Source organism: Gallinula chloropus (assembly GCF_964237585.1).
Source record: "Gallinula chloropus genome assembly, chromosome: Z".
NCBI lineage: Eukaryota > Metazoa > Chordata > Aves > Gruiformes > Rallidae > Gallinula > Gallinula chloropus.
Genome location: NC_140089.1, coordinates 89,861,139 through 89,883,416, shown reverse-complemented (window position 1 = coordinate 89,883,416; position 22,278 = coordinate 89,861,139). Strand labels below are relative to the sequence as shown.

Below are 22,278 nucleotides of genomic sequence, written 5' to 3'. Positions count from 1 at the left end.
GGTGGGACCAGGGAGACACCCGGCAGGTGCCTGCCTGCCCAGTTCGGCCTCTCCAGGTTTTGCTTTCCAAACCAGAGACGAGTCCAAGCCAACGGGAAGTCAACATCCACCAAGGCCCCACGTGATGGAACTACAAACGTAGTGGGCCTCTCCCCGCCCCGTGCTAGGTTTGCCTTTCCTGAAGCTTACCTACAGCCCTTCCCTGGGAGGTGGGACCCCGCAGCGCCGCGCCTCGTCCCGATGGCAGCTTAGGCTGCTGACATATGGACACAACAGCCCATCGGTGTTCCTCCCTGTACCCTTCATTGCTGGTCCCATGCTGCCTCCTCTCCCCCACCACCCCTGTTTGCCGTACGGGTCCTGCTGCATTTTTGGATGATCACTGCCCTGTTCTGCAGAGCCTCCGGCACCGTCCTGGTCCATGGTGATGCAGAAAGCCCCGCGTGGGGCTGCCACTGCTCAGAGGGAGGGTGGCTGCAGTCACCACCGTCTCTGTGATGCAGGACCACCACGGGCATCACCAACAGACCGCAGGCTCGCTTTCCCAAACGGGTCTCTCAAACGGCTGGGTTCTACCCAGGGAGGGGAGTGACAGACAGACAGACGCTTCTTCTTGTATGGGCCGCCGTGCCCACCCACCCCTCAACAGGCCCCCACCCACAGCGCCTGCCCTTGCTGCCCGTGTGGGGCCAAGGCAGAGAGCAGCACGCTGAGCTGCAGAGCCAGCCCTGCACTCCCCCATCCACAGGGTCCCTCCGTGCCTTCGCCCCTCGTTAGCATTCTGCACGGCTACAGGCGCTCTGGGGAGGGAGGCACAAAAGGTACCAGCGAGTACACAGGCAACAAAGCCAGCAGCAGCCCGGCCCCGGCGCCGTGTGCTCAGCATCTATTCAGGAAGCAGCAGGGCGGCTCGTGGGTTTCCCTTCCCCTCTCCGACGATGCTTGCCACGCACCCAAGCCCACGCAAGCCTGTTAACTGGGACCAGTTGAGCATCTCAGGGCCCCAGTTGCTCCACTAGAGCCTGTGACTGGCTGCATGGCAGCAGATGGCCTAGCAGCACGGCTACCCGAGGGCTGTCCCACACCAACACACTCCCGCTCATGGGGCCAGCCGGAGCCAGTGGCTTGGGGACCCCATGGCCTCGCTGCCAAGGGCTGGCCCTGTCCTCACAGGAGGGCTCAGAGGAGCCACCCAGCATGTGCATCCCGGTTCTGTGCCCACACCTGGGATGCCAGCAGCACGCTCCCCTCTGCCCACCCTCTGCCCACCTTCACAGGCACGCCGGGCAGTTCAAGAGCAGGACCGACCCCAACGCCAAACACACCCACCCCAAGCCAAGGAGCCGCCTGCCCAGTTGGCACCTGGGGCTGGTGCCAGCCAGGGGTAGCAGGGAATACACTGCCAGGGAACGAGCTCCCGGCTGGCTTCTTCCTTCCACCAGCCCGGGTGTCAGGCGGCTCCTCCCCGCACAAAGGCCGGCAGCGGCCCTGCCCGTCCAGCCCCCACGGGCACCGCTGCAACCGCGGCTATTCCCGCCTGCAGAAACGCACCCGGGGACAGCGGCCGGTGCCGGGGGGCGATGCACCGCGGCCCTTTCGGGGCTGTAACCGCTGTGTCGCGACCCCCCTTTCCCTCCCCCTTCACAACCCCCCCCACTGTCTTTGTTCGCGCCGGGGACCGGGCAGGGCGGCGGGGACACCCTTCCCCAGCCCCGGGCAGACAGGCCGCGGGGGCGGGCGGGAGGCCGCGGCCGTGCCGTCCCCCCCCCGCCCCGCGGCGCCTCCGCCGCGGGGCGGGGGGGGGACGGCACGGCCGCAGCCTCCCGCCCGCCCCCGGCCCCCTTCCTCGCCGGCAGCGGCCGCACCTGCCGGGTCTGGCCGGGACGGGGCGCCCCGCTCGGCCCCGTCGCCACGTCCGTGGCTGCGGCTGCCGGGCGGGGGCGGGCTGGGCGCCCTCCCAGACCGACCCTCGACCTTCGCCCGGCCTGGGGCTTGAGGAAGGGGGGGAGAGGGGGGGTGCTCCTGGCCCCCGCGGCTCGGGGTGGTGGGGACGGACCCCCAGCCGGGCCACACGGTACCTCAGGGATCCCTGCCGCCCCCCCCCCCTACCCCGCCCCGACCCACCTCGTCCTCCGAGAGCCCGTAGACCGGCTCCACCGCCGCGGTCGCCATGGAGCCGCCGCGCGGGGCGTCCCGCCCGGCCGCGCCCGGGGGCTTCGCTGGCTCGGGCCAGGTGAGCCGCCCGCCGCCGCCTCCTGCCGCTGCCGCTGCTCAGCCGCGGAAGGCAGCCGGCGGGAAGGGGCCGGGGGCGTCGCTGCCCGGGGGCGGCGCCGGGGCCCGCCCGCGCTGCCGCCGCCGGCCGAGGCTCGCCGCGGCCGCAGGAACGCTCCCTCCCCGCGGCCGGGAGCCCCGGCGGGGGGCGGGCCGGGCGGGCCCAATGGCGGAGGCGGCTGCCGGAGGTGAGGGGGGGGGGTCGGCCGGGCCGGGGCCGGGTCGATTCGCCGCCGCCGCTCGCTGGGCGGGAGGGGAGAAGGGAGGGGCGGGGGGCGCGCGCGGAGCGGCACAAAGCGCGCGGGCGGCGGGCAGCGCTCCCCTCGCGCGCCGCCGCCCCGCCCCTCACCCGCGCGGGCCGCGGCGGGAGCGGGCGCGGGGAGCGGGCGCCCCCTAGTGGGCGGCACCGGCAGCAAACAGCGAGCGTTCCGGGAGCCCCGGGGCGGCTCGGCCCGGCTGCCCTGAGCCCGCAGCCCCCGGGCCGCCGCCGCGAGGGCTGGGCGGGAGCTGGGCGGGGGCGCAGCCCGGGGGAGGGCGGCGCTGGGCAGGGGGGACGCAGCAGCTCCCGCTGGGGCAGGAGGGGTCTGAGCTCTGCCCAGGCAGCGCCAGAAAGGCAAGCTGAGCCGGTAAGCGCAGCTCAGGGCTGCATCGGCCTTTGTCCTGACGGGAACGGCCATAAACTGCAACCGACACAGGCAGCCCGGGCTCCCCCGGCCCCTCGGGCAGCCGCTGCCGGGCTCCCGCGCCTCTCACGGCAGCCCCTGGGCTGGCCGGGCCTGGAGCAGCGCTGGGCACCCGGCTCTCTGAGCCGCTCTGAAGCGGTCTCAGTACTCCCTCTCCCCGGCTCTGCGGATCTGTCTCAGATCCAGGCTGTTTCCCTGCTTCCCAGGCAGCTCCTTTGCTGCCTTAGCAGAGGCAGCTCCACCATCTCACTCCCTGCGTGCAGGGAGAGCTGGGATTTCCCCGTCATTCCCCCCGCCTTGCTCCAACTCCCCGTGCCACAGCTTCAGGGCTCCGGGGGGAGCACGGGGCCTCAAGGGACGCTCGGGAACCCCAACCTGTGGTCTCAGGATTCCTCAGCTTATGATTTCTGCAGCCCTGGACCCTCATGGAGCAGCAGCTGAGCCCACACGCTGGAGCTGGAGGCTGTGGGGAACCTGCCACAGCCTGTCAGGGCTGTTTGTAAAACGAAGCAGCTGACACTACCCCAGCGAGGGGAATGGGACTGTGAGCCCAGCGCTGGGGCTGGGGAGTCACACCGGCACCCCTGCGGGAACACGTGCTCACAAAGGGTGTGCTCCAGGGCTGGGGGTGCTGCCAGGCACCTCCAGCCCCCGAAACCACCTTCCAGCACCCCTGCTGCTGGGTTTGTGAAACCAGAGCAGGCTGCAGCAACAGGCTGTCCCCAGGGGAACCGCGTGTGCACGTCAGGGGAGCGAGCACACCTCTGATGACAGGGCAGAAATCAGCCCGCTCTGCCACCACCACGCTGACCCCGTTGGATGGCAGAGCTGCAGCATCACACCTGAGATGGAGATTAGTTGTTTATTTGCTTGTGAGCGTTACATGCACCGTGCCTCTCCAGAACTGTGTTTGGAGTGATAGGTGGCCCCAGAGAGATGTAATTCATTTGAGACAGCTGGCATCAGAGATCCTTAGGTGCAGCCCAGATGATTGATGACCGGCCTCTTTATGTAACAAAGGCCCATTAATTATTTAAGATCCTCAGAGAGAAAAATAGATCCAATGTACATTATGGATGGACACTCTGGATGCCAGATCACACCCCACACAGCTGTGAGAGACAGGACACGGGTGGGAGAGCTGAGGAGGGGGTGCTGCCTGGCAGGTGCACAGGGAAAGGTGTGATGGGAGGAGTTCCTGTCCTGCCTGGGGAGAGCTTGGTGCTTCTCCTGAACCCTCACAGGGGCCGCAGCCAGAGGAGCAGCACTGTGCCCGAGGCAGGGAGTGGTGTGCTGGGTGCTGCTGGTGCTTCCCCTGGGGCTGAAGGAGAACAGCCCTCCTGCTGCCTTCGCCCTGTGTCCCTAAGAGCAGCACTCCTGTTCAGACAAACGCCCCATCCTTCTCCCCATGGCTCTAAGTGCTTCCTCAGCTGTGTCCTCCAGCAGCAGCTCAGTCCCCTGACTGCCCCAGTTAACAGCAGAGCTTCAGCCCTCTAACATGCACACAGGCTTGCTGCCCACCCTTTAGCCACACTGAACAGCCAGTACAGACTTCTCTGCAGGAGAAACACCTCCGCTCTCCTGCACAGACCCAGGGCCTGCTGGCTTTGGATTCCCTCCCCTGGCAAAGAGAAGTCATGGAAACACCTGAGCACGTGCCCAGGTTTAGCCTCTCCAGGGACAGCGCTCTCTCCCTGCATCCCAGCCAATTCTCCTGGTTTTCCCACAAGGAGCAGATGATAGTCAAGGTCACAGCCTGTGAGCTAGGAACTCCTCCAGTGTGAGACAACTCATAGCCAATTAATTACAATTATTACACTTGCAGTAATTTCAGTGAAAATAAACTACTTTTTTAAGCCCCAGGGTTTCTATGAGAAAACGTTTATGGGAGGTTCACGACAGGCTCTCTGATCTGCACACAGAGGTGTCTGAGTTGATGAAGTAAGCAGACTTTACTTTCCAATCCCTCCAGCTCTGTGTTTTATTGCTGCTGCTTCCTGCAGTTCCATTTTTAGGGGCACTGTGCTGGAATTCATCCCACCCAGCCGCTCCGGGATCCTTTCATCCCCAGCAGAGAGAAACAGCAGCCTTTGAAATGCAATTCCTCTCACCATCCTGAAGCAGACGGCTGCAAAAAGCCAAATGAGTGTTCCCATGAAAGCACCTCTCTCCCTGTCACAGTGAGCTCCATGGAAAGCATCCATCCACACCAGGCTGCAGGTGGGAAGGGCTCTGTCCTGCCCGCAGCCTGCATTCACCACAGCCAGCTTCCATGGGTTTTAAAGCCAAAGGCAGCAGCTTCAGAACACATTTCCCTTCAGCTTGTTGAGTGTTTTATCTCCCTACAGGTGGATCAGCAGCCCAGCAGTACCCAAACCACAGAGAGAACCAGGGGGGAGCGTAACGCCCCAGGGGCTGACACTGCCCCCCGGTCACGGCTGGTTCTGCCCCCCAGACTCTCACCCCAGCAGGCACCAAGGAGATGTGCCCAACAGAAACCCTCCCTCAGAGCCACACGCCTGCCAGAGCTGCCTGGCCACAGTCCAGCCAAACACTGGGGTGCTGGGGACACACAAAGGGGGTCAGGGCTGTGCTCCAGGCCAAGCACTGCTGCTGCTCCTCCCCTACATCAGGGCCCTGAGCTGGGCTCTTACCTTTTCTTACACTGAGTTGGAAACGTTTCACCAACCATTCTGCATCAAGAGCACGTTACAGAAGAGAACACACCCCATCTCCTAGCAGTCCCACCAGGTTCTCTATAACAAACAACATGAAAAGACCTAAAAAGGCATCCCAAGCCTTGCTACTTGTGCTGCCAGCATACCTAGGAGTGGGATGGCAGCACCTCAGAGAATCCCTAGGGGCAGCGCTGGTGTCACATGGAAAATAATTCTGACATTTCCAGATTTCAAGAGGGACTTTGCTGCAGGAGCTCACCCTGGAGCCCTTCTCAGCAGCAGCAACCCCAGAGCGAATGCAGAGTCACTTCCTCTGGCTGGAGAAAACGGAGGGGGAGAAAAGGAGAAGGTTAGCCAGGGTGCTAATCTATTTAATTAATATATTAGCAGGGGCCTACAGGAACCCCTTTGGGGCCCTCAAGGAGCCTGTCAGGACAGAGCTTCTCTGAGTGCTTCATCCCGTCCCTGGGAATACCCAGTGTGCCAAAGGCTGCTGTGTATTTAACAAGAAGCCCCAGCCAGGACAGAAGCCCGTGTCAGGCTGCAGCTGCTCTGCAAACTCTCCTCCAGTCCTGTTACTGTTCTCCTGTGGGACACACCTGTACCCACTGCCGCTCTGACACTGGGAGTGCTACCAGAAGGTCACCGTAACGTGCCAGTGTCGGGACCTGACTCTGCAAATCCCCTGTGCTTTCAGTCACCCACTGCCAGCAGACAGGCAGAAAATCCAAATGAGCCTCGATCTTCACAACACAGATGGTCTGGGCTTTATGGAATTGGCTGGGAGGGATTAATGGAGCCACAGCCTAAGCAGAAAATGCTCTTTAGGAAATGGGATGGACGCTCCCCCGGCGTACCAAACAGCATCAGGGTAGCAGACTGCTGCCAGAGCCTGCCCAAAGCTCCCTGCAGACCTGGGGCGGGCAGGACAGCGTTCCTGCTCCCCCCTGCTCTGCCTGGCTCTGTGGCAGCACCACCGGCGCCGGGGTGACACCGTCACGGGAGGCACCTCACTGCCTGCTCCAGCCACCGGGACGCTTAACTGGTGCTGGGATGACTGAGGTATCGAGCTGTGCAGTGACTGGGCTGACCACCCAGCCTGGCCAGAGCAAAACACACACCCTGCAGCGTGGAAACAGGGTGGGGAGGGGCTGGAAGGGGCTGCCCAGGGAGGGGGTGGGTGCCCCGTCCCTGGGGGTGTCCAAGGCCAGGTTGGATGGGGCCCTGGGCAACCTTGTGTAGCTCCAGGCCTGGAGGTTGGTGTCCCTGCCTGTGGCAGGGGGTTGGAGCTCTGGGACCCTTGGGGTCCCTCCCAGCCCAGCCCAGTCTGGGATTCTATGAAACAGGGCCCACTGCCTGCCCTTCACTGAGCAGTGGGGCAGCTGAGGCCTCGCTCACTCAGCAGGGCACGAGCTGCACCTCTGGTTTTGTAACTCCTTACTGCGCTCCAGCAATCCCAGAGGGGATTCCCAAAATGCCCTATGCACAGCCTACCACCCCTTCCACCCAGCCTAACAAACCAGAGAAGTACTAAGGAAAGCCACTGGCCTCATCCTACTGTCTTTCAGCCCTTCATTTAAAATGGAATTTCATTACTTCCACAGAGGAGAGAATAAATCAGAGCCAAAAGCAGGCTGTTTACAGGCACACCTCGACACTCTTCAATGTTTAATGGTGTTGCTGAACAGCCCTTTGCTCAAAAAAGGGCTCTTCTTGCTGAGGAGCCTGTCAGCAGCAGCAACTTTGCTCTTTTCTCTGGAAAAACTGGGTAAGGAATGTTAATATTTTATCAGGTGTGTGTCTGTATTTGCAGCATCAACCTCAAAGCGTTACTGAGCTGTGGAGGGGCTGAACGTGGATCTGAACGTGGAAAACAGGCTGTGAAGGGAGAAGAGTCACTACTGCAAACCACCAGCAGCTCCTAAGTGCTGCTGCTGCAGCAGGGAACCAGCGAAGCTCTAAACCACGCTGAGCCCAGCGCCCACAGAAGACACAGTTGTTCTCACAGCCCTGCCCGTGCCCAGCTTCACCCCTTCTGGAGGATGGAGCAGGAATCCCAGGCCTGTATGGAGACACCTGTGTGTCACCTGCTCCAAACTGGTCAGAATCCCCCTTGAACCCAGGTAAGTTTTTGTCATTATCCTGGAATAACAAATTCCAACAGACTATGTGAGAATTCACCCCCTGTTTGCTTCTCTGTCTGCCCTGTTTCTCACATTGTGGTTAGCAGGGAACAGTTACCAGCTGTTCAGCCTCTCCCAGGATTCCTGCTCTTACTGCCTCATAACTGCATCTTTCAGCCCCTCTCTAGGCTGCAGACCTGTAGCACACCCAGTCCCTCCAAGCACACAGTCTCTGCTCATCCCCATGGCCCTAGCACACCTTTTTTATCTGAGGTCTGTTACACCTTTTCCAGGCCTTGGTCTCTGGGTTTTGGGACCTGGAGACTGGATGGAGCCACGGTGAAGGCACAAAGGGACTTGTATCACAGCATTTTAGTGTCTCCTGTTCCATTTGCCACGTCCCTGCTGTTCACTCTGAGCCACTCTGCTGGGGCAGGGCTGGTTGGCTTTCATCTGACAAAGCAGGGTCTTTAGCAGAGGGTCCACAGCCTGATCCAGAGACGCTGTGAGAAAGGCAGCTCACCAGATAAACCCCTGCCCTGTTCTTCCAGGGATCTGCTGCAGGCAGGAAGGTGCATCTGTCCTGTGCAGCAAAGGCCTTTGGACCAGAGGGCGTGCTGATGGCCGCCCCTGAGCATCGTTCTGCCCGAGCACCCCTGCACAGCAGCAGCCAGAACCTTCCCAGGAACACACAGGACTTTGTGAGTGACTGCCACGCTCCCTCCCAGCCAGCTCCCAGCTTCAAGGTGGCAGCAGGTGCTTCTCTCACAATTCCCTGTCAGGTTTCATGGCAGTGCAGCCCGGGGTTACCATCAGCCACTGGGAAGGGGCAGCTCTGCCCATGCAACAGTCCAGCCACAAGCGGTGGCAATCGCACAGCCCCAGTGAGCCTCCCGAGCCGAGGTCTGCGGCGCTCACCCACCTCCAGCACTCCACTTCTCAGCTCTGAGAAACAGAGGTCACAAGACTTCAGCAAGCCCAGCTCACCCCAGGGCCCTGAGCCATGCTTCTGCTGATGCAGAGCTGGGCAGCAGGTTCCCTTCCCCTCTCCGTGCTGGGCTCGGGACAGCACACACAGGCTCTCTGCAGTGAGAGTTGCCTTTCACTGCTGGGAACTCCACAAGAAACAGCTCTTATTCAGCCAGCTGCAACCCAGTCTGGCCTCAGGCCAACTGGAATGAGGAAGAAAGGAGGAGAGGGGTCAGCTCGAGTTCTGGAGTGCTGCCCATGGGAAAGGGACACAAGAATTTAGGTCTCAGGGAAGTTTCCAGGTCGGTGCCTATATTGCTGGTGCTCTGCAGGATTACCAATGAGCAGTGGTTGAAGGCTGCACTGCAGGCTGTTTCACTGGGGGGAAGTCACCAAGGTAAACTAATTCACTTATTTTCAGAGTCTTGTGCCATTGGGCACCAGATAGAGCCCCTCTGGTCACAGGTGTCTGAGCACACACCACCTAAAACCCCTCTCTCCAGGGGACATCACCGAGTTCAAGCTGGGAAGTGCTCTGAAGGAGCACAGCCTGTCTGAATTGCCTCCCCTCTATCACTCCTGCCCCAAACTTTAGGAAAACTACCCCACCCACACCATCTGAATTCCAAACCAGGCATGCATACCGCTTGTTCCAGGGTGGAGATCTCTCCTGGTGTTCTGGGTTTCGTAACAGGGGTGTTTGTCTTGCAGATGACAATCTTTTTGCCTAGTACTGAATGCCTTCTGCCATTCCAAATGCAAAGTGGCAGCACAGTAGCTGTGGAGAGCTTTATCCATGCCAGGGCAAGTCCATCTCCTGCTCTGGGGTGGTTCAGCACAGCGTTTTCTCTGGGGTTTTGGTTTCTAGGCTGGTAACTGGACTGCACAGCAAGTGTGCTCGCTGTTTTGCTCCCACCATCACCCAGGTGAAGGGACAAGGCCAACATGTGCTGCAGAGACTCCATCCCACAGGCTCAGGTATCCTCCTGAGGCAGGTCCTGAGTACCAGCAGCAGTGTGGGCTGGGTCTGGAGCTGGGAGACAGGCCATGGTGCACACCCAGGTCCTGCAGGCTTGTCTAACCAAGCTGAATACCCCACTCACGTGTGGTTACATGAGATCCTACTGACATCACTCAGGAGATTCATGCACATTTTACTATCTGATACTTTTTTCTCAATCAAAATCGATTCAATCAGCTTTAACAACCTATTTATAGCCACTGAAATTCTTCACTTTAAGAGCTTTTTTATAGCAGAACCATCCCTTAGTAGCAGGTAGTTAGTGTGCTGCTAGCACTGCCCTAGGAGGTGCTGTAAGGGAGTGTGCACAGTTGCTGATGACAGGAGTGGCCTGCAGCAGCACCACCAGCTCCCTCACAGAGCGGTGCTGGGGATCACAGGGCACGTGTGTGTGGAGTCACCGCTCCACACAGGCAGCTCCACACGCCCTGCCAAGCAAGCAGCACCTTCTGCACCACCGTGAGGAAGCCAGGGAGGAACCACAGCCAGAGTGCTGTGATCAGCACCAGCAGGCAAGTGCTGGTCAGCAGCCAGCAGGCAAACAGGGCCCTGCCACAGGCACCCATCCTGCCACGCTGCAGGGCTGCTGGGCACCCACACAGAGCCCCACTGCTTCTAGGGAGAGCCCAGCACAGCTCAGCGCTGCTCCAGGGACCCTGCTATACCCTGGTTTGTCCGATGGGATTCTCCACAGGTGTTGTGTCCTCTCACCCAGCCCCTCACCTGCTGTGGGCGCTGTTACAGGCAGGGGGGTCAGGAGTGGTACAGCCGTTGCCCTCCGTTCTCTCCATGGGGGTTACAGTCGCCCTGGCCAAGCCCCAGCCCTGCACACCCTCACAGGCACACACCCCATCCCAAGGCCAGCTCACTACCCCACCAGAACTGGGCTTCCCCCTCTGCTAGCACAGCAGGGCTGCTGAGGAACGTGGCATGCACTGGTACTGCTGCCCTGAGAACAGAGACTGATGGAGAGTCACTAAAGCTGAAGCTATGGAAAGATGATTAGATAACACAACCCTCCTCCCAGTGTCTGTCAGTCCCTGTTAATACCGAGATGTGTTACCAGGGCTATCCCTACTCCTCAAATGCATCTTTACAAAGGAGAACTGGGTAGTTTACCTCAATCTAGACGACCTCAGCAATTTGCTTCTGGTAGAATTCAAGGCAGGTCAGTGAAAACGGGGCTTTTCCAGAACCTTCTGCGTCCTCACAGCAGTCACAGCCCCAGCTGACAGTGCCTGAGGGCTCAGGAGCAGCAGCCATCCCCAAACGGGACCTTTCAGACCCTTCAAAAGGTGACAAACATACAATCAGTAACAGGCACACGATTTCAAGGACCATGTCAAGGCATTTCAGCCCCACCTTATTGTTCCCTGTCCTAAGGAGAAAGGCCTGACCTCCCTCTCTCAGTGAGCAATGACCTTTGCTACTCCTTTTGAGTATGTAAATTCAGACCAGAGGAGCTCCAAGGCACAGGTGAAGAGCCCAGACAGAAATGCAAAGCCTTATTAGTGTCCCCTGCAGTCTCTAGCCTTTGGTTTCCTACATCATAAAGCAACCAGCCTTTTCCCTCTCTTAGCCATCTGAGACCCCAGACACACCCCTGCCTGTAGAGAAGTCAGTGACCTGAAGAGCCCAAGGACCTCACCTAAGCTTCTGTGTAAACAGGAATTAATTCCACTGAGGTGTGAGAGAACAGTAAATGGATTACTTTTCTTAAACAAAGGATTCATTAGTTGTTTCTTCCCTCAAAGCTGTCATGTACCCTGCTTCCAGGTGGCACTACAGCTCAGAGCAGCCCAGGAAACCTCATGGACACCAACATCCTTCAGCCTGCTTCCAGCAAAAGCAGCAACACCACGGAGAAGCTGGCGCTGGCCAGGGGTGCTCTGCTGGAAGCACCTCGCTCCTCACCCAGGCTTCCAGCAGGTCAGTGCAGGCTCTAAAGATCTGGAATGAAGTGACCTTCTGTGGCTGCCTCCAGAGAAGGGCCCCACACCAAGTCTTTCAGAAAAGACCTGTTCTGGAATAAAGTACGTGGCGCTTAAAGAAGCGCAGTGGTTCTCACTGGGTTTGTGTGTGTGTGGAACCAAAGGGTTTAGTTGCCTCCTACCTACAGCAAAGCTGTTTGGGAAGGTGCAGCCACCTGCTTTCTCTATTACCCAGCAGCAGGATGCTGGCCAGGAGGCCCTGGAGTATCCTCAGGCACAGGAGTAACAGCATCGCTCCGGAAGGGGTGGAAGGTTAGGCTCCAGCCCCACAAAGTGATCGTCAGGATGTGGCATAAATCCATCAGCTGAGGCAGAGGCATTTAGATATCAGTGTTTAATGAGCTGTTGGGTGCCATTCAGTTCTGTATGGCTTTCAAGAACTTCTGTGCATTCATCCAAGGAGAATTGTAACAGCACAATTAATTACACCAGCTTCTCAAGGAAGCTCAGAGCCCAGGGACAGCAGAGCAGCGAGCACTGCACAGCAATACTCAGAGTGTGAGGTGCACTTGTGAGCATTCCCAAGTCATTCTCCTTAGGGTGACTGCAGCAATCAATCAGCCATCTGAAGGCCAGTGGAGTTCTGGTTATCAGCAGCTCGTTTGCAGGCTGGGGAAGCTGGGATGCACACTGTGAAACCAGGGATGCAGGGTACGGATCCGCAGCGTTTGCCATCTGTTTGCTCACACTGGTTGTCTAACTCAAACCCAAGCTGTGTGGTACCCATGCCACTCACCGTGCCTGGGTGGCACCCATGCCACTCACTGTGCCTGGGTGGCACCCATGCCACTCACTGTGCCTGGGTGGCACCCATGCCACTCACTGTGCCTGGGTGGCACCCATGCCACTCACTGTGCCTGTGTGGCACCCATGCCACTCACTGTGCCTGGGTGGCACCCATGCCACTCACTGTGCCTGGGTGGTACCCATGCCACTCACTGTGCCTGGGTGGCACCCATGCCACTCACTGTGCCTGGGTGGTACCCATGCCACTCACTGTGCCTGGGTGGCACCCATGCCACTGAACGTGCCTGTGTGGTACCCATGCCACTCACCATACCTGTGTGGCACCCATGCCACTGAACGTGCCTGTGTGGTACCCATGCCACTCACCATACCTGTGTGGTACCCATGCCACTGAACATGCCTGGGTGGTACCCATGCCACTGAACATGCCTGGGTGGTACCCATGCCACTCACCGTGCCTGGGTGGTACCCACGCCACTGGCTGTACCCACAGCCCATGTGTCTGCCTGCCCATGAGCACAGGGCCAGTACCTGTGCACGGCTGTGGAGCTGGGCCAGCATCCACCCTGTGAGCGGTGGGCCGGAGGCTCAGCCCCTGCCCAGCCCCACTGCTCCCCTCACAAACCCACTAGGGAAACACCTCCTTCCCCAGGGCTGGAGATGAAGATTTGTGTGCAGTGGTGTTTCTCCTCTAAACACGGAATCAGACCCTTCTAGCCATTCATTAAAACCACTTTTCCCCTGTAGCCTTTCTAAAGGCCTATCACAGAGACACCTGATTCTGTTCTTAAGCTCACAGTATGCACATTGCTTCACGATTACACACCCTTCTTAACATCAGACTGCCTGTAGAATTCAGTTATGGAACACATCCTCAAAATCCAGGCCATTTGGTATCTTATTCACCTCTCCCACATGTTGACTGTAAGGTACAGCCAGTTCTGACACCTCGCTCTGTGGTACTTCAGCCTCATCTTCCACCAGGATCCTACTGGGACACCATAACGGCACTTTGCTCAGGAGCTGCACCCCGGGGCCTTTAGGCTGGTTTCTCAAGGCAGAAGATGCAGACATGGGGTATATACTCTGAGCAGGCACTTTATGCACCCGAAGCAGAAGGCAATTGCACTAATTCCTTCTTCCAAGAGAGCAAATTGGAGGTGGACCTCACTGATGACTCAGCAGCAGCTTTTCCGAGCGCTGCCACCTCTCACAACCCCAGAGAGGAGCAGGTGTTCCCAACTCCCAGCACGTCGTGCACCGGAGAAGCAAGCACGCTGGGAGTACGTCTCACAGGGACAGCTGTGGGAGCTGCCACATCACCCTTACCCACACGGCTCTGTAAGCACACCCTGAGGCTGACAAAAGCCAGCTACAAGTCTTGCTACTCAGGACTGATGTGACAAGAGAGTTCTGGTGTAGGATAAGGAGTAACAGTTAAAGAGATCCACATGCCAAAACACTCTGTCAGGCTTCCAAGGAGCCCAGAAAGGCACTTCACCCACCCCTGGCCAAGCATCCCACCAGCAGGATGCTCCAAGCACCAGAGGCAAGGGAAGAAGAGGGAACAAGCAAAACAGAAAAGGAAAATCAGATGAAGGGATTAGTTAGAGGAGAGCTGGGAGGAGTGTAGTGAGCAAAAGGGTGAGTAGGAGGAAAATAAATCTGCGACGTAGGCGGGTGAGAGGTACATAAAGCCACGAAGATGATACCAGATTACAGAGTCGTGAGTCAAACACTGAAGCATGAAAAAAGTCTACAAAGGGTATCCCAGATTCTTTTAATTCACACAAAAAACTTGTGCAAATAACACTGTGCCAGAGAGATGTTCCTCTCTGTGGGGTAAGAAGCGTTCAAGGAGTGAGTCACACAGCACGTATGTGAGCCTGAGCGGTCACAGGGGTGCAGGGTGTGCACAGAACACCACAGGAAAGCGTGGGATCAAACACTGCTGAATGGAGAAACTCAGGTTTACATTGCTCACCCTGAAAAAGGAGGAATTTGGACTTACATAGGCCTGTGTTTTGGGGATCCTGCTGCTGGCCCCACAGGTCTCACACTGCACTGAAGTCTCCACAGTGTGGAATTCCTTTCCTCTGGACGTGGCTCTGCCTCCCCAGTAGTCAGGTATCTGTGTAGCTGAGAGCAGGGATGTCTTTCTCCTAAGCATGCCTGCAAAATAGGGAGCAATAGCAATTACCTTCCTGGTAAAAGAAATGCCACGTGTACAGACACAGCCTGGGATGGCCAGGCAGGGCCACAGGGATGTGATGGGCCAGCACCAGACTGGCACGTCAGCCCACTGAGGAACAAGCTCTTCACAGCAAAGGGAGCAAGGCTGGGCTCTGAAGAGGAGCACTTCAATCCACCAACCTCTGAATTACACTCACAGACATTTCTTTCTTCACCAAGCCTACAAGGAGCTAAGACACTGAACCTGGCAAACAGAAAATGCCCCAAAACCAGACTGTCTGCAACCTGTGGTGTTTTCTCTTGACTTAAAACTTCATCTACATTTGCTATTTACTTTTCTACATTTACACTTCTTTACAGCACCTCCTAAACGTCTTGGCCTCGTGGACAGAGGTCACCCCAATGTTCTTCCTAGAGCACCATGCTCTCCTATCTGCAACGACCCTTTTGAAGCTCCATGTGTAGGAGGGCTACCTGTCTCCAGCTAGCCACAGACTCGCACACCATTGCTGCTCTGCAGACCAGAGCATCTCAAAAAGCAGCATCTGTGCTGAGAAGAGAATCACAGGTACAGCTTTTGGTGGGGAGGAACTTGGCTTCCTTGGTTTGGTGCTTCAGTGGGTATTTCACTTCTCACTCCAGAATACTGTCCCCGTGGAGAATGAAAGCAATTCAGGACTTCTTTCCACATCCCTATTTCCCCAATGCCCTCCTTCACCCCTGCGAAGTGATGGGGGACTCGTTAATAGCAAAGTGCTTTCTCTGACTGTAAGACTTTGGGAACTGGGGTTGACTCTCCTGACCTGTAAGCCCCTCGTGTTGGCCACTCCATCGCTGACCTGGCAAAGGGCAGCATCCCAGCGGCAGCAGAAGCATCAGCTGCAGCAGCTGACGGGGACCGTACAGCCTGAGCTCACTGCTGCTCCTCACTCGCTGGAGGTGCTGCCTCTGGGCTGTGTGTACACAGCAGGGAGAACAGTTTATCCACCCTGCAAAGACACGAGGAGGAACCGGTGCCTGGGTAGAAACTCCCAGTATCTCCTGGCAAGTATTCCCTCCGCGTTACTGGAGAGCATTGGTCGTTTTACCTGAGAACAGGACTGAGATGGAAAGCAAGCCTGCCCCAATGGAAGCTGCATGTTTGAAGAACTCCAGTAGCTGCAGGGGTGGCGTGAGAAAGCCGAGTGCTTGGCAGCCACCACCCAGGGCAGCACCAGCCGAGCCGTCCCGGCAGCGCTGGGCAACGCGGCACCCCAGAGCCGCAGCGGGAAGGAGAGGTAGGGCCATGCTGCCAGCCCCACGCTGCCAGCCCCACGCTGCCAGGGGCTGCAGGGAGGCAGGGAGCAGAGCTAAAGGACGGGTCTGTGCCCAGCAAGCACAAGGACGGGCTGCAGAGCCCGACTCCTTTGCTGTGGCTGCCAGGGAAGAGAGCAGAGGTGGCAGAAGCACGGCTGCCAGGGGGTGATTTCAAGCAGGACACTCTGCTAAAGAGAACCACCTCCCCATCACACCTCACTGAGAAGCTGTTGCAAAGACTAATCCCTCTCCTCGTCCTCCTCTTGGTAAACACTTGGGAATGGCTTTGAGACAAGCCAGGACTTTCTGCCCAGTCGGTTCTTGGCAAGGCAGTGAGGTTTCTCCTTCAAGGGCTGCACCGCCCAGCACTCTGCTTCCAAACACTGCACAGGAACTGGGGCTCCTCTGCCAGTGTTTGCCACGAGTTCAGGAACAAAACAAACCCAGCAGGTATCCTTCCACAGATAAAACACCTGCAGTCAGTGTTACTGACACAAGCTGCTGGAGGTACTTATGCTGCTAACTTGGGACATAACATTTCCGGTGGAAAACTGGGGGAGATGTTTCTGCAGCTCAGAACTACTCCTACTTGCAGGGTTGTAAGTAGATTGTACATAAATATTTTCAGACTGGATTTGGATGGCCTTTCCTCCTCCATGCATTCAATTAGTAAGCACAGGATAGTGAGGCACAGTACAGGATGATGAGAAAAGGAAGCTGCATCCCCCAGATGCATGAGAATTCACAGAGTCGGTGGATTTCACCAGAAACCTAGGGTCTGCTTTGCAGCCCACAGCTCTACCTCCTCACAGCCCCAGCTGGTCCCCTGAGGAATGTCCCCACAGGCAGAGAACGTCAGATGTGCACGTGTGGGAAGGGGAGCATGCAGAGAGGTGAGCACACACCTGCAGATAAGGTGCCCAGCACACCAACACGCCTGCGCCAGGAACACGACGCAGCCTGATCAGTACGGGGAATTACCACCTATGTGAGTTTGGTGGTGTAAGTGGGCAGCTTCATGATGAAATTGCAAGCTGTGGAGAACAATAAACAAGCTTAGCCCAGCTTTAATTGCTTAAATTAGGAGGAGCTGAACTTTAGCTTACTTGTGCCACCACTTGGGCTCCACGGACGACCCAGCCCGGGCGCGGGTCATGGAAGGATTCAGTGCCTGCGTTCCAAGTATCAGTGCCTGCTCTGAGATAAAGCCCTCATTTCATTTCTCTCTGAGATAAAGCCCTCATTTCCTTTCTCCACCAAGGACACAGGGAAGAGCAAAAAAGCTGAGCACAGCTGGGACAAGCAGCTGAGCAGTTCCTGTGGACTGAACCCACGTCCTGGCAGCGCTGCATCCCTGGCCCTTCAGTTCCGAGCCCCGAGGCTTGCTGTGGTACAGACATTAACACACTAGAGCCATGAACCCAGGAGAACCAAGAGTACAAACTCCTCTGGTACTTTCAAAGATGAAACACTGTGTGCTGCAGGAGAGAAAGGGAAAAGGAGCTCAGGACTCGGGATGTGGATCTTTCCGGATGAAGTTCAGTCCTGACTGGCTGAGCATCGCGTGCAGGTTGTTCTCCCGGCGTTCCTGGATCGGTCCCCATCTGCTGTGCTTGGGGGAAGAGCCAGAAGAATGCAGGGAGTGGTACCTCTCTGTGCCAGAAGACCCTGCAGGTAGCAGACACTGCCAATGGCAGGACACACTCCTCAGGGAAGGGAGTGTGTATCTCCCTCATTCACACAGCTCAGCAGAGCCATCTCTCTCCCTCTGATGCTGCAAGATCTGTAGAGAAATTCTTCATCAGTGAGGGAGACCTACCAACCCTTTAGAAATACCAAGTCTTAAGCTACCCAAGGCTCAGCAGGCTTGCATTTCTGTCCCAGATAAACATCCTTTGCTTGTCTCTCTCAAATTCCACACACAGCCTGTTCTGCTGACACCTGCGGGGATGGGAGCACCTGGCAGAGGGAAGCTGGGGACAGCACATCTCAATCCAGAGAAGCCAGGCTCTGCAGAGATGCTCTGTGGAGTAACTCAGAGCAAGATGCTTGGCACTTACATGCTGCTGAAAGATAGGGAAAAGTAAGATATGGGTGAGATGTTTACACTGCTATTTCCTCACTGTTTATTTCCAGCAACCTGCAGCTCCCAGGCTTCCCAGCACCACCATGGGGCTTCCAGCTGGGCAGCACCACTGTGGAACTGGAGCCTTAACCAAGAATTCCAGTTTCTGGGCAAGAAACACACGACTGGGAGGACTCTGCTAGGCAAACACTCGCTGTCTGCAGGCAGGGTGAACCAGCCAGCATCCACCAGAACCTGAACGCTGTGTTTAGCTGAGGATGCAGGCTGAACGCCACAGGGAACCCGATTCACAACCTACCCAAGCAAGACTCAGAATAATTCTCCAGAGGGCTGCTAATTATCTAGAACAAGCCTTGTAACGTGATGTTGGTGTAAGCCCTCGCAGGTAATTTTCTTGCAGAGTGGGAAGAGGATTAGTGGGGAGAGAAGAAAGCCCTTAGTTAAGGTACTGAGTCTGCTGTGTTGTCAAAACTGCAGCACCCAGCGCTCTGTGCAGGGCTGTGCATCTTGACACAGTCAACAGAGATCATCTGCACAGGGTTCTGCCTGATCTTTAATCATATCCCTGTGCTCTTCTGTCACATGAAGCTGATCGGTCAGATCAACTGGGGGGTTAATTATCTTAAATAAAAGCACTGGGCTTCATTAAATGAAAAGATTAAGCCCCTGTGGTAACCCATTACAGGACCCCAACAAAAGCTCTCCTCTGGCTTCAGAGCAAACCAACCACCCCTCTCTGATCTTCCAGACACCCTCATCCTTCTTTGGACTTGTATGGGAATAAAACTGGGGCATACAAACAAGTTTCCTTGACAGCACCTTCCACTGAAACACTGGCAAGGTGGGCTGCTCCCTCCAGGATGGGCTAAGGCTTACAACAGGGCACATGCACCCCAAGGCTGGCAGGTGTAACCTCTCCCTCCCCTCCTGACAGTATAACCAGCCTCTCCCAGGGCTCAGGGAATTCCCTGTGAGCTCTGCTGGGGGGCTGTTTTACACAGTACCTGCCCTTGTGTGGGGCCTCAAGGCATGCCTAAGGGAACAGTGTTTTAACATCCATAAAGCTCATCCACCTCATCTCTGTGAGATGTGGGACACAAGAAGGGCAAACCCACCAAGATAATCTGATTTCACTGTGCACCAGGTTGAGTCAACCCCCCCAGTACCTCCTGCCTTCTTATATGCTAGCAGAGATCCAAGGGGCTTTTTGACAACAGTAAAACAGACACAAACTGGCTGCCACTCCTTGAAATCCTCCTTCAGCTGAGCACACCAGCTAACTGCTACACAGCAGCATGCCCGGGGCCCTGCCCACTCTCCTTGTGTGTGCACACAGCTACACACACAACACAGTGCCCCAAAATGGCACACAGCCTCCAGAGGAACCACCCTGAGACAGGAAAAGAGGAAGGATGCTGTGACAAGCCTTCCAGAGGGACTGTCCGTGGCCCCTGCATTGTAATGCCTCTACAGTATATATAGCCACGGCTGTGGATAGAAACCCACTCACCAACATGTTACATAAAGTGACTCCTCAGAGGCTGCTAAAAGCAGCCACTTCCCTTAAAACCAAACACACTGACTCACTTTCACATGGCATGTCCCTGGCACAGCCAAGAGATGCTGCTACGTGATGGATGGAGACAGGGTAGAGCCAGCCCAGGGTGCTGCGCCTGGCCCCAGCAGCCCTGGCTCCCTCACACTGCCCAGCTGCCCTGCTACAAGTCTCTCTGAAGGCAGGATTCATCACACAGGGCTGGGTGTCCTCCTTACAAACTGCTCTTGGAAGAGATAAAAATACAAGTAACCTCCTAGTACTTGTATGTCTTAAACCTGTGTCAGCCTGTCCAGGCACACCAGGCAGCGTGGCCAGGCAGCAATTGTAGGGTAGGAGTCCAGGACTTAATAATCCATGAAGAGCATCTGGATGCATAGCCTGTAGCCACAACCATTTGTCCTTGGGATTCTCCAACCTCCTTCTCTGTAATCACAGTCCATGCCTGCCAGAGCGTGCAGCAGCATTTCAATCACTGGAACTGCTTCACTGGAGCGTCCCTCCTGGAACTGCTGTAAGGATTACTTAATGCTTGCACCACGCTCTGGATTTGTAAGTAATATCACTGCTTTATTACTTTTCTTTCTCCAGGGGCACTCCATTGTTCCAGTGCATTTTCATAGTTATTGCCAGAATTGCCTGGCAGGCTCCTTTCCCCATCTCTCTAGCAGGCCAGCCAGCGAGGAGGATGCTAACAGCTGATGTATGCTATCTGGGATAACAGCCCTAAGTAAACCCCACACAAAGGGCTCTCTGAGTAACCTTATAGTAATCTCTGATCACAGAAGTGCCTCCACCAGTAGCTGCAGGGAAGCACAAGATGGATTCCCTTTGTGAGCCACGGGAAAGAACAGTGGGGTTTTGTAGTGGCTCCAGCCCAGCCAAGAGGCACTGCTTTGCCTTCCCTCAGCAAGGAGGAAAGCAGCACGTCACCCAAGCCACGCCAGTTCTGTGCACCCAAGGAGGCAGGTCACCAAATCAACAGCTCACAGACCCAGCTGCTGGGGGATGAGGCGTGGGCTGAAGAGGAACAGTGCTCCCCTTGGGAGAGCCACCCCAGGATCACAGCAGGCAGCTCGCTGTGCAGGCTGTGGGGAGCCACAGCAGAGCAGGCTGAGTGTCATCCCTGGAAACAGAGGCTCACAGGGAGAAAAAATCCTCCCACAGTTAAAAGCAGAGAAGGAAAGGGAAAGGCAGAGGTCCTGAGTTTTCTGAAGGGTCCAGAGGCTGGTTCCATGAGGAAATCGAAGGCTGTGGGTACAACCTGGAGCCCCTAACACACACCACACTGTTCTTTTCCTTTGTCACCCAGCTACACAGAGAGCAGTGCCTGCAGAAGGCAGGGGCCACGCAGAGCTGATGCTGCCTCACACAGATGGAGGATGCTGGTGGAGCTGGGAGCAAAGCTCCAGTTCCCACTGAAACACCAACTGGGAACTGAGTAGGAAGGAAGTGCCTAACACCTAAGCCCCAAGAAGGATAAATCATCTCAGCTCTTCTGGGGGGAAAGGTGAAAAAGGAAAAAAGGGGAAGACAAAGAAATCGCCTCCCAGGAAAGCTGTGTCACACACTGAACTAGGAACCTGGGGACAAAACACACAACGGTCCAGACATGGTGCAGGGGTAGCAAATGCCTCCCTGTCTCCAGAGCCGTGTAACAGTGGTGGGTGCATGGAGAAGCCCCTGCTTTGCTTCCCCTTCTCTGGGCACAGCCCTCTCATCTGGTGTGCTGTCAGAGCCAAACCCGAACGGTGGCCACTGGCAAACTCCCCAGTTCAGAAAGGAAACGTGCTGGAAAGGGCACGGCAATCAGGTCACTCACTCTCAGTTCCTTGGTCTCATCCAAGAGCCTTTAACTTCCAAATGTCTCTGTGAGAGCATGAGTATGTTGTTACTCCGAATTTACCACTCAGACCAACACTGTTTGTAACTTCCCAGACTCCAGAAACTCCTGAGGCACCACAGCAGCTGAACAGATGTCTGAAACGTATCCAGCCCATGCAGGATTTCCACTCCCTCCTGCTCCCTGAGCTAATCCCAAGTGACAGCACATAAACCTAACACTCTAAAGCATTACTGTAAAACTCCACAGCCAAGATCCTCCAAGGTGCTCGACAAAGGCAGCTGTCCTGGGCTTAGGATGCTTTGCTTGAGGCTGTACCCAGTGAGAGCATCTCCAGGCAACTCAGTGCCTGGCCCCTGACAAGTCTGGTGGCTTCTCAGGGTCTTGTCCCTGGTAGGGCCATGGCCACGACTCTCCAAAGCTGCTCAAGACAGCAGCAGGGCCAGGCTGCACCCCCAGCACCTGGGGACCACGTTCTGACACAGCATCTCCAGGCACTCCCCTTGTTCAACAAAACCCAGTCCCGTTCTGCCAAAGTCCAAGCTGCAGCTACAAGGGGTGCCAGCACCTTCCCTCGTGTGCTGAGCTGGTCCCAGGCATCCCTCGGGACGGGGCTGCCCTGGGATAAGCCGCATGGGGCAGCTGCTCCAGGCTCCTGTCCTGGGCCGGAGGGATCACATCCTTTTGCAGGTCCAGCTCCTCACAGGGATGCACAGAGGCTGCTGCCACTCCGAAGGGCGCAGCAAGGGCGCACAGACCCGCTGCAGGGCGGCGGGGAAGCCGCAGGTTACGGGCTGTTGGAGCGTCAGGAGCTGCAGCTCC

At 56.9% G+C, this 22,278-nt stretch overlaps 1 protein-coding gene across 2 annotated transcripts in view; it reads right to left on the bottom strand.

Moving 5' to 3' along the window:
- NEDD4L (NEDD4 like E3 ubiquitin protein ligase) overlaps window positions 1–2,255 on the bottom strand; it is a gene marked incomplete at its 5' end in the record, with an annotated part of 102,734 nt that extends 100,479 nt beyond the window's left edge. For both annotated transcript variants that reach the window (XM_084278159.1, XM_084278160.1), the window contains one exon: window positions 2,125–2,255. In XM_084278159.1, the coding sequence (XP_084134285.1) occupies window positions 2,125–2,172 (48 nt within the window). The remainder of the gene's footprint in view (window positions 1–2,124) is intronic.
- Window positions 2,256–22,278: the final 20,023 nt, after the last annotated feature.